This window comes from Panthera tigris, chromosome E3, assembly GCF_018350195.1.
Source record: "Panthera tigris isolate Pti1 chromosome E3, P.tigris_Pti1_mat1.1, whole genome shotgun sequence".
Taxonomy (NCBI): Eukaryota; Metazoa; Chordata; class Mammalia; order Carnivora; family Felidae; genus Panthera; species Panthera tigris.
This window is the reverse complement of record NC_056675.1, coordinates 37,675,817-37,687,988: the sequence shown is the minus strand read 5'-3', so window position 1 is coordinate 37,687,988 and position 12,172 is coordinate 37,675,817. Positions and strand designations below refer to the sequence as shown.

The following is a 12,172-nucleotide window of genomic DNA, read 5'->3' as shown; positions in this document are numbered from 1 at the left end:
TGCTGTGGCCAGAGTGCCTCAGAGTAGTCACGGGAAGAAACCAGAGCCATACGTTCAGCACAACTGAGACTTCTCAGTTACTTTGAGGGAAAGAAAGCAGATTGCGAGTGGATGCAGGGAGGGAGACTGTCTATAAACACTTTTAAAGCACGTGACAGGGTGCTACATATTATTTGGGGACACGTACATATGTGGGAATGAGAACTGCTACAGTCAGCGTGGGGCCACTCTGGAGGGGGAGGAGCCAGGGGCTTCACTGCATCGCGATGTTTTATTACCTCCACTGGGTTGTGGGCGTTCTGCGTGTGTGATGTAATTTACTTTGCCTGTTCAAAAAATTTTTTCTTAGTGTTTTATTTATTTTTGAGAGAGAGACAGAATACCAGTGGGGGAGGGGCAGAGAGAGGATGTGTCCATCGTGAGACACAGAATCCCAGGCAGGCTCCAGGCTCTGAGCTGTCAGCACAGAGCCCGACACGGGTCTCGAACCCACGAACTGCAAGATCATGACCTGAGCTAAAGTCTGACGCTTAACCTACTGAGCCATCTAGGCGCCCCTACTTTTCCTGTTCATGCGTGTGTGAGATATTTTGTAATTTAAAACACAGATAAAAATACTGTAAAGCGTGAAGTGCTAGACGAGGAATCAAAGACAAAGGCAGCCAGCTGTCAGCCAGGCTCTCCAGTGGGCTTGGTGGGAGTTTCAGACCCTGCTCCCACCTGATAATAGACAAGAACAGAGAGAGGGGAAATCACTGCAAGGCAAGAAGTGTCTTTGAGGCCCCAAAAGTAGTGCTTGTGCATCAGAATCATTCCACTGCTGTCTGTCTGTCTTGAAGGTGGTTTGTACCAGATGACTGTTTGGAAAATAAACTGTGCCTTTGTAGATGTACTAATCTCTGTTTCCTTATACCTGCCAATAGAGTAAGCTTTTTTTTTTTTTTTTTTTTTATGTTTAATAAGCCAATTTTACTTTTTTTATTTGCCCATTGGGACGGCTTGATCTGAGACCGACACTCTTGTGTCGCTATGTAGAAATGAATCTGACCTGTAACTCCCGGAGCCTGGGGTCATGTTCTGCTTTGGCAAAAGTACATCCTCTCCCTTGATGCTGTGCTCTTCAGCAAAGAAGCAGCGTATCGCATGCCGGACCCTGTGCCCAGGCTGCTGAGATGGGCTGTTGTCCAGTCTCGAGAAGGACTTCTGCACGCATAACCACATCTCTCCTGCTTGGACCGTAGGTGCAGAAAAGCCCCGTGTTCCGGAGGGACGGTGCAGACATCCACTCCGACCTCTTTATTTCCATAGCTCAGGCTCTTCTTGGGGGGACAGCCAGAGCGCAAGGCCTGTACGAGACGATTAATGTGACGGTAAGAGGCCGAGAACGTGTTTGCCACTCTTGTCCTTTGTTGCTATATTTTTTTTCCCCTCTGTGAACCGGCTGAGAAGTGGCTAGAACCTGTGGCCGAGCAGCCTGTTGGAGACTCAGTGATGGGGTCTGGGGGAAGTAGAGGAATGTTAGGCCATTCCTTGGGTGTGAATCACAGACTGTAGACCCTGATGAAGGAATCACCAGTGAAGGCAGGTCCTGGGTCACATCCACGCCTCTGCTGGCACCAGGGAGCAGCCCCAGCACTGTGCCCCTGTGTTGGCTTTGCCCCCTCCCAGGTCACACTCTCTGTGCTCCCTCACTCCTGCTGTGGGCTCAGCTTCCCGAACTGCCTGCCCCCACATGCTTGTTTTGGGCTCTGCTCCAGGTGGACCCCGGTTTAGCCAGCTTCCATGTGGATGTCTGGAAACCTGAATGGGAGTTCTTTCCAAGGAGTGAGTCTTAGTGTAGTGAAATGTTTCCATTTGAGCAACTGTAGACCAAGGAAAACCACAGATTTCTTTTCTTTATAGATACCCCCTGGGATTCAGACAGACCAGAAGATTCGGATGAGTGGGAAAGGTATCCCCCGGATTAACAGCTACGGCTATGGAGATCACTACATTCACATCAAGATAAGAGTTCCAAAGTGCGTGCCCACGTAACCATGGTGAGGTCCGCCCAATCTCTGCATTTTCCCCACCTAGCAGGACCCGGTTTTGAGGGTTTTTTACCTGCCAGGCCTTATGCCGAGCCAGACCGCCCGGCCCGTTGTGGGTCCGCTGCCGTAAGCACTGAGGCTTGTGCCAGTTATTTCTACCTTACAGTCAGATGTGTCCTGCCCAGGTTCTCCATCTGCAAAGTGGGCATAATAAGGCCACCCTCATTAGTTGCTGGAAAACTGAATAATACATAAGGAACACTTAGCAATAGCTGCTGTTGTTGGTTTTATCATTACTGCTCTCAGGGCACTGGGGGTCTCGTGGGAGACACGAATCTGTAACTGGATCATAGCACATGACGTCTCCGTTCTTTGGGAGAAAGGTTTGAGTCGAGTGCTGTGGCATCCAGGATAGGCATGGCTCACCCTATTGGGGAGGGTGAGCGAAATTTCTGGCACTACTTTTTTTTTAATTAAAAGGTTTTTTTTATTTTGAGAGAGAGAGAGAGAGAGAATGAGCAGGGGAGTGGCAGAGAGAAGGGGACAGAGGATCTGAAGTGGGCTTGCGTAGACAGCAGAGAGCCCAACGTGGGGCTCGAACCCATGAACCATGAGATTATGACCTGAACGGAAGTCAGACGCTTAATCTACTGAACCACCTAGGTGCCCCCTGGTGCTCCTTTTAATTAGTTAACTTTCTACATATGACACTTATAAGAGCCCCTCCCCCCTCAACTTAAGGTATTTTAGGAGATTTTTTTTTTTTTTTTTTTTTTTTTTTTATCACGGTGCTTGGGTAGCTCAGTCGGTTAACCATCCAACTCTTGATTTTGAGTCACGTCATGATCTCACAGTTCATGAGATCAAGGTCCTCGTCGGGGCTCTCTCTTTCCCTCTCTCTATGTCCTTTTGTACATGCATGCACATGTGTGCTCTCTCTCAAACTAAATAAACAAAGAATTAAACATTTTTATTATCAAAGTATAATCGACTTACAGTGTTATATTAGTTTCACGTGTACAACATAAAGATTCAACAGTTTGATATGTTATGCAGTGCTCACCATGATCAGTGTAATTCAGGTTTTCTTTATTGAAGCTTTGAGAGGGTGGCTCTTAGGTTCGGGATGTGTGCCTCTGCCTTATTGTGTCCCCACATTTTCCACATGCTTACGTGGAAACCGGCCCAGCCCATCATTTAAAGGGCTGCCCAGAGGAAACACTCAATTTGTTTGCTCCACAGGAGACTCACAAGCCGGCAGCAGAGCCTGATCCTGAGCTATGCCGAGGATGAGACCGACGTGGAGGGGACGGTGAATGGTGTCACCAATACAAGCACGGGTAAGGTGGCAACACGTGGAAGGCCTCTCAGTCCTTGGAGGGTGCATGGTTCAGAAACACGTTGGGGTCTGCCCTTGCGGGGAGCATGACAGAGGGGCGCTGGGAGCCAGGAACAGCCTCCCGCCGGCCACTCTAACTTGCCCTGTGTGTGCAGAGGTCAGAGAGTGTCAGCTCGCCTCCTGCCGGAGGGCAGCCATGTGTCTGCGAGAGCTGTTCTGAGTTCTATCCGTGGTTCTGCCGCTCGCCCTGTGACCTTGGGCACATCCCCACATGAGATTCCTTGTAACAGCTTAAGGAGGAGACAGATGGGAAGACTTTATGCAATCCTGACCCAGAACGCCTCCCCAAGATTTCAGAGTGTCTTGTAAGTGACAGCTACCAAAGCCGTAAAAAAGCCAGTTGACCGAGCGCAAACCTGCCTGTGCACAGCAGGTCTAACTTTGAGTTCGTCCGGTAGCGAACAAATGCTGCGTTTACCCTGAGCTCGGATGTCAGGCTGTATCTATAGAGTGTTTTTAAATACTAGCTATTTGATACCAAAATGCTGGCAGGCACAGGCTGTGGTGACGGCCGCCTCTGCTGCAGCTCCTCTTCCCGTGGGAGGTGGGGGCCCTGCGGAGGAGATGCTGGTCCTCCGTTGGTGGGGACTCGGCCCGGGATGGGGCGAGCTGCGTGGTGAACTGGCCTCAGCTGCACAGGTGTTCCCCCCTTACATCATTCTGCTTGTGTGGGTCCTGGATGCCCCTCCCTTGTCCTCAGAGCCTGAACGGCACTAGGGAGTGTGTGGTCACTCAGAGCAGGTGATGGCATCCAGGGGTGGGTTTCCAGGAAGGGAGGGCTGGTCTTGGAGCCTAGGGCTGGAGGTCCCAGCAGCAACTGCCTTTGCGTGGACTTGCTGGGCTTCTGTGGAGTCCAGGGGGCCAGGTCGTCTGTGACAAAGCAGCCACCACAAAGCCTGTCGGGAGCCTGACCAAACATGGAAAGGTTTGGTACCTGGATTTCTTACACTCTTGTTACAGCCCTTGTACTGAAAAGTGGAAATAGCCGTTCCACGTAATTGTAGTTGTGCTTCCTGAATTGCAAATGTTCCCAGTCACCTGGCAGGGGAGATTTTCCTCCTCTCCCAACCACAGGAGAACTTGAGGTCGGCCCTGTGAGTCGTGACGCGGGCCTTGTTCACTAGATTAGAACATTGGTGTTTTTGTTAAACTCTTTTCTGGTAGTTTAACTTGAGAGTTGATCATACAGTCAGCTTATGAGTATCCTTTGAACCCTCGTGACTTCTGTGGTTCCTTGTCCTCATAGCTAGTTCCCCGCCCTCACTCAGCCTGGATTTATTGGGAACCTCTGGTGTGACAGACACTCTGTCACTTCTTCCTTTTAAATTTTTATTGACATAATTTTGTTGAGCATAGTTTAACTTTGATGCATGAATTGAGCGCATTTCTGAAAAGTTGTTGTAAAGTGACGTAGTACGCCAAATTCTTTTTTCCCTACTCACTTTCATTGTCATTTCAGAGCTGTGTTCTCGTGGGAAATTTGGCTCCCAGATGTAATTTTTTTTTTTATGTTTATTTATGAGAGAGAGAGAGAGAGGCCGAGTGTAGGTGGGGGAGGAGCAGAGAGAGGAGGAGACACAGAATCTGAAGCAGGCTCTAGGCTTTAAGCTGTCAGCACAGAGCCCAACTCACAAACTGCAAGATCTCGAACTCACAAACTGCAAGATCATGACCTGAGCCGAAGTCAGACGCTTAACCCACTGAGCCACCCAGGGGCCCTGGACATAATTTTTTAAATAGCATTTAAGAATCTTAGAATTGGCTTCAAAGAATGCTGCCCAGACATGGTTAAATTTCATTATACTGTGAAGACAGTTATTTTGCAATCTGCATGTGAAAATACGACAGTACTTATAATTCTCATTTCCTGACAACCTCACTAACAGTGGGTCATATTTATTTAAGTAGAGTCTGAATCTCTTATTTCAAACATTTAACAAAACCTAAACTGAAGTTATGTTAGAAACGGTTATGTTCAGGGGCGCCTGGGTGGCTCAGTCGGTTAAGCGGCCGACTTCGGCTCAGGTCATGATCTCGCAGTCCGTGAGTTCGAGCCCCGCGTCAGGCTCTGTGCTGACAGCTCGGAGCCTGGAGCCTGTTTCACATTCTGTGTCTCCCTCTCTCTCTGACCCTCCCCCGTTCATGCTCTGTCTCTCTCTCTCAAAAATAAATAAACGTTAAAAAAAATTTTTTTTAAATAAAAAAAAAAAGAAACAGTTATGTTCAGGTATCATTGCTTCGTGGAATAAAGTGTTACTCAGATCACTTTTTTTTTTTTTTTTTTTAAGACAGAGACAGACCATGAGCAGGGGAGGGGCAGACAGAGAGGGAGACAGCAGGCTCCAGGCTCTGAGCTGTCAGCACAGAGCCCGATATGGGGCTCGAACTCACGGACCATGAGATCACGACCTGAGCCGAAGTCGGACGCTCACCGACTGAGCCACCCAGGAGCCCCTCAGATCACTTTTTTAGTAGCCTCCAAATACACGTGAGTCAGGGAGCCCTCAGAACCTGACAGGAGCTGTCAGGTACAAACTGATTTCTGGGCGTCTATACTTTCATTAGGGAAAAGGGCACCTGAAGGGCATTTGGAGTAGATATAATTACATAGGAAACCGACCCAAAAGGTTTGGGGGATTTAATATCCCTTGCCTATTTTTGGTCCCTAGTACAGCTGGTGAAAACCTTAACAGCTGACCCTTGCTTCTTCCCCATTCTGTGAATCAGAAAGTCCAGAAAGACACCGTGCACTCAGGGACTCTCAGTACTCAGGGCAGAGCATAGAAGACACAGGGAGTCGGCAAAGTCTATTATTGCGAGACTGAGTTAGAGACAGTGTGGCTCAGGGTTTGTGCTTCTGGGTCCTCGTTAACTCTTGGTGACAGTACACATACATTTACCTGGAGTTGTAGAAAGCAGTTCCAGAGCTCACTGTCTGGGAATCCCACCTGCCGTTTCTCCTCTCCGACAGAGTTGGCAGCGTTGACCTTCACACAGGGTGCTGGCAGGAGGAAGATGAAGGAAAAGACAAAATTTTAGTAGAACGAGAGGTACTTTGCTGGCTCAGCCTGTGTGTGTAGTCGGCTCAGGGAGTCAGGCTGTGTGTATAGACCTGCACCTCCACCTGCAGGGCGGCCCCGGTCCCCAGAAGTCAGGTCCTGGAGTCCTCTCGGTCTCTGTTTCTTCAAACATAAGTTCCTTTAGCATTTGTTACGTGCTAAGAGATGACACAGAGAGAGACAGAGTCCGTGCCGTCATCCAGCTTATAGATAACGGGAGAAGACAGCAAGCACTGAGCCCCAGATACGTACTGAACCCTTCTCTTTTTAAAAAAAAATTTTTTTTTTAACGTTTATTTATTTTTGAGACAGAGAGAGACAGAGCATGAACAGGGGAGGTGCAGAGAGAGAGGGAGACACAGAACCAGAAGCAGGCTCCAGGCTCTGAGCCATCAGCCCAGAGCCCGATGCGGGGCTCGAACTCACAGACCGCAAGATCGTGACCTGAACTGAAGTCGGCGCTTAACCGACTGAGCCACCCAGGCGCCCCTGAACCCTTCTCTTAAGAGAAGCTTGTGCCGATGGAAAAAACATTTTGACCCATATTCCTGGGATGATTGTTACTCTTCCCCTGGGATCACAGTATAAACAGCTATCAGGCAGCTCTAACTTGGAATCCCTGCCTAATAAGTTGGCGTGTTTCTTCTTTGAATCCCCCAACACTTTCCATGGCGCCTGGCACAGGGCTGGTTCACAGGAAATGTTGATTGAGTTTATTTGAATTCATTTTTCTCATGTCGCTGGGAGATACTCTGAGAGATGGGAGTACAAGCTCTTCCCCAGGAGAGAAGAGACCTGTGGCCTCAGGCTGGACCTCTGTGTTGGCTGAGCAGCCCCTCTGGGTGTGGTCACCTTCTGAAGGTGTAGACTAGAAATGGTCATGTAGTGCCCATTCAGCTGGAGTGGGCATTTCCTCTTTATTCTAAAGGCACAAGTGACATGCTGGCTGTATTTAAAGAAGCTTTAGAAGCACAGTGCCTTTGTTTGTATCCTGTCCTGAGACCAGAAGGCATCTGAATGTCCGTGACATCCGTAAGGACACATCCCTCCTCCTGTCCTAGGTTAGAAAAACAGTGTGTATATAGACTTTGTCATCTATGTGTGTAGTTTATTCCTGACATTTGGTTCAGAATTTTAAATTTAGTGCTTATAGCCTTTGATGTCCCTGCCAGTGAACCTTATTCCTGAAGGAGTCCTTTTATCCAAATTTAAAATAGAGATAAGACCGGAGTTCCTGGTGGTAGAGGGTGATGTGGCATGTTTGCGTTTTGTTGTTTTATTTTTGTTGTTGTGAATCATTAACCTGTTAACTGGTTGCTTATTCTGGGGCCTTTGGCCACTGTGGCTCACATACCTGTAGCCATGGGGGCATCACCGTTTCCCACCTTCTGAATGATGAGGACAGCAGAGTTGCGGGGAGGAGGGTGACGGCAGTCTGAGTTTCTGTGCCCTGTTGTGACTCGTAGTTAACAGCTTGGCAACGGACGAGGCAAGGCCCCACTCTGCCCTTATCATCTGTAAAGGCTTGGGCAAATTACTTCAGCTCTCCAGGCCTCAGCTTTACCATCTGTAAGTTGGAAATGATAGCAGCCTGTATTTCATAGGGTTCTTACGTGATTAAATGAGATCACGTAGGTAAAGCATTTGACACGGTACGTGGCACACATTAAAAGCTCCGTCAGCTAGAACTCATAGTGACCCATGCGCACGCACAAAGGTCTGCCATTCCCAGAGCAAGGGCACGATAAAATCAGTCCGTACTCTCCTCTCCTGTGTCCAGGGAGGCCCAGGAGTGATGGGAAATTTCTGGTTTGCGGGTTGCTTTGTGTGAGGAGGCTCTTTGTTACCTAAGGCATCACGTCAGAACGGGGGATGTGAGGGACTAAGGGAAGGCACACATGGCCTTGCAACCTGTGGCGGTGGGCACCTCTCACGGGGATCTGCTCTGGTGACTCTGCAGTGCCCGGGGTCCTCTGCTGGGGAACCCTGGGAGTCGGGGATCACTCAGCCACCTTGACTTTGGTGATAGCTCACACCTTGGTTAGCACATCCTTGTTTGGGGCTATTGCTCTCTCTGAAGACGTTTCTGAGCTCTGAGAGCATGCCAGGTCCACGAGACTGCCCAGGGTGCTGTACCCAGGGGCGACTCCACCCACCCCTGCTTGGAGCCTGGTGCCCAGATCTTTGGGCCTCTTACTGATGAAGGCATCTTTTTTTTTTTTTAATGAAAAAAAAATGTTTATTTATTTTTGAGAGAGAGTGCAAGGGGGAGAGGAGCAGAGAGAGAAGGAGACACACAATCCCAAGCAGGTTCTAGGCTCTGAGCTGTCAGCACAGAGCCCGATGTGGGGCTTGAATCCACGAACCGTGAGATCATGACTTGAGCTGAAGTTGGACACTTAACTGACTGAGCAACCCAGGCGCCCCTCACTAATGATGGCATTTTAGACTGAGATCTTGGGAACCGTGATCCTTTTTTACTGCGCTATGCATCGTACTTGGCATATACAACCTAGCATGTTAGAAACACGCCCTGTGCTGAGTACAGGAGCTCATGGCAGAAGCTTGTCCTGCCTGCCTAGTGGTTGGCAGTTCTTGAAAAGGACAGATTTATGCAGCAGAGTTGATCTCCATAATCTCAGCTTGGGCCCTGAAAAAACGGCCAAGTAGCTTCCCTGTTTCTAGGGCATGTAGGGTCACATGCCCTTGACGGGGAGTTTGCCCAGGGACGCATAGGGTGCCCAACTGCTGTTGTTACAGGGAAGAAGTGCACGTGTCGTGGGATTCCACAAGGCAGCGAGTCCCTTCCCTGGGTGTCCCAGAGACCCCAGGTGCACACGTATGGAGCGTGGAAGCTGGTCATTTGGTCTTGGTATGTGTTCTTCACCTGCTTGGAGTCAGTGACTTGGTTGTTAGGAGCTTGGGCTCTGGCCCTCGCTGCTTGTGTTTGAACTCCATTCTCCCCACCACCTACCGGCTCTGAGACCTTGGGCAAACTATCTAATATAACTCTCTCTGTGCTTCGTGGTTTCTGTTGTTGTTGTTTTGTTTTTTAATGTGTGAAATTTGTGTGTGAAAGATTGAGTGAGCTACTGTGGGATCTGCGTGGCCTGACCTGGAAGGCATGTGGCACTTGGCGGTTGTTACAGTTGTTCAGGTGGAGTTAGCTGGTCACTGTCCTTCTCTCTGTCTTGTTTCCCTGTTGTGGGTCAGTGACTCGAGGAGCAGTTGGGATACACTAAATAAAGCACTGAGAGGCCCTTCTGCTTCAGTCATCTAACAGGCGAGGCCACGCTGGCTGACCTGGGAGCCACCCCCTCCCCTCTCAGGGTGGTGCTTGGTGGCTTCTTGAGTGGCAAGCCCCTGGGTGGCCAGTGTGGGTAGGCGGGGCGAGGGATGGGACTCCTGGAGGTGGCTCCCTTGACCCCAGTTCTTTCTGCTGTTTGTGCCCAGGTGGCAGGACCATGGATAGCTCCGCAGGAGGCAAGGCTAGGCCTGAGGCTGGGGAGGACAAGGAGGGATTCCTTTCCAAACTTAAGAAAATGTTTACCTCCTGATATCCCAGGCGAGGTAGGAAAACCCCAAGGTTTCTTCCCCCTTTGTTTCCCTCTATGAACTAACCCTGTTTTCCTTCACCTTAACCAATATCATACCCCCGTCTCCCTGCTCCCAGGCTCGGAAGGGTTGCCAGTGTAAGTGTGGCGTATCTGGCTCCACTCAGAGCCAGGCCTCCCGGCCCGTGGAGAGGCCTGCATCAGGGCAGGGTGGTGGCGTTGGCCGGCGGTGCTGGGCGGAACCAGACTGCAGCGGCCGGCCTTCTGCCATGTCCACTTCTGGAGAGGTTGCACGGGGGGGTGCCTCACAGTCCTCCTTCCACCAGCTTCCAGGGGGGCCGCGTCCCACAGTGGTGGGAACCAGGCTGCCCACAGTCACAGAGGGCGAGTCACAGCAGAGCCAGGCCTAGAACTCAGACCCCCCCCCCCCAACCTCCTGCGGAGTCATGTTCCCTGCCTGGGAGCCGCAGGGCCGTGTAAACCTCAGGGGGCTGCCACGAGTCGTGCTCGCTCACTGTGGTGTCTCGGGACTCACTCTTCTCTTGTTCTGGTCCCTGGTGGCTGGGACTCCTCGTGCAGCTCCTTCCCAGGGATGATAGAAGCTCACCCGCAGGGCGCCTTCTTCCTGCAGTGCTAGTGAACCGTGACCATTTGTGTCTTGGCTCAGGAAAACGGTCCACTGGGAACTAGGCCGGGAGCAGCAGCCCCTCCGTGTGGCCAGGGCCCTGGAAGGATTCCGGAACAGCAACACTGCGCCCTTGCCTGCAGAGGCCCTGGACCACCTTGGCGACAGCAAAACCATGTGACAATACACCTCTCCACGGACTAGTCCTAGGGGACAGCCCCTGGGCAGTAGGGCGTGGCACCCATAAGGGATGGTGGAAGTTTCCCGTCCATGGGTAGGTAACTTGGCCTCTTCTAGCTCAGGCAGAGTAAAACAACTGGACATTTCTTGCAGAGCTAAAACTCTAATTTGGAATCAAAAGTGGTGGAGATATTAGTTAAAGAATTAAAGGCCATGCTTACAGCTTAAAAATGAAGCCTTAAGCTGCACTGAGTCATGAAGTGATTAATTTCCCTCTCAGCAAACCTCCGGGAGCTTCTGGAATGAGTCTTTTCTGCCAGATTGTCTTTTTGAGGAACCTGGAGCTTGCACGTCCCACAGTGTCCTCCACCCCTCAGCCAGGACACCCTGTGCTCTTGTCGGAGTTTATGTCCCAAAGATCCCAAACAGCTGGAACGTAGGCGCCTTGGGGCCTGGGGACGCACATACCAAGGGGGTCCCCAAAGATGTCATTCCTGACCATATGGGCCGAGATCTTTATCAGGACGGATAGTCCTTCCTTCCACCCTGTGTGGGGTGGCTTCTCGTCCCTGACTGTTGAGTTCTGTTGTCCTGCGGCAGGTGTTAAGGGGGACTCTTGCCCTTCTGCTCAACCCCAGCTGGTCACAGCTACAGCCCAGGGCCGACTAACAGCCTGTCACCCCAGAGACCTGCCCCTCTGCCTGCCAGTGGCTTGGTTCTCACCACTCACATTGCTGACATTGGTTTTTAGAAGTGTGTGTAAACTATTCAGTGCTGAGAACTGCTGTCGTCTCTATAAATGTTTGTTCAGAAAAGGAAAGCACAGTCTGAGAGGTTGAAGGTTTCACCATCCAGCCAGAGCAAAACACACTGTCACCAGTCTCAGCTTGTAGGGTGTGCGGGCTCCACATGCTTCCAGATCCTCCCACTGGTAAGACAGGCTAATGGAGAAGGCTTACAAATAGTTTCCTTTTTGTTTTCCTTCATAATTTACAAAATAAAGCATCTATTACTGTGATCTAAGAATGTAAAATGATTCTGTATCCATGTAAATAAGATTACTGCAAAAAGTTATTTAAAGCCTAAATTGTGGTCATATTCTTCTTTGAAAGAGTTCAAATTGCTTTTCACAGGGGGCTCAGCAGTGGGGTTGCTGATGTTCATCTACACATGGGGGCCATCCCGCATCACCTCTGGCCTTCCTGGGGCTGCCCCCATCCACTGAGTCACTCCAGCCCAAGAGCACACGCACCATGATGGCCACATGGTACTCTGACAAATGCTGACCCTCCAAGATCCCAGTGCGGGGGCGCTTTCCATGAGAC

General features: G+C 50.3%; 1 protein-coding gene across 3 annotated transcripts in view; it reads left to right on the top strand.

The window, feature by feature from the left end:
* Positions 1-11,934, top strand: part of DNAJA3 (DnaJ heat shock protein family (Hsp40) member A3) — a 29,694-nt gene extending 17,760 nt beyond the window's left edge. For 2 of the 3 annotated variants that reach the window (XM_042971748.1, XM_042971749.1), the window contains 5 exons: positions 1,242-1,370; positions 1,903-2,018; positions 3,273-3,370; positions 9,942-10,058; positions 10,710-11,934. In XM_042971748.1, coding sequence (XP_042827682.1) covers positions 1,242-1,370; positions 1,903-2,018; positions 3,273-3,370; positions 9,942-10,045 — 447 coding nt within the window. In that variant the 3' untranslated portion in view covers positions 10,046-10,058; positions 10,710-11,934. The remainder of the gene's footprint in view (positions 1-1,241; positions 1,371-1,902; positions 2,019-3,272; positions 3,371-9,941; positions 10,059-10,709) is intronic. The other variant, XM_015535809.2, reaches the window with a different exon arrangement.
* Positions 11,935-12,172: the final 238 nt, after the last annotated feature.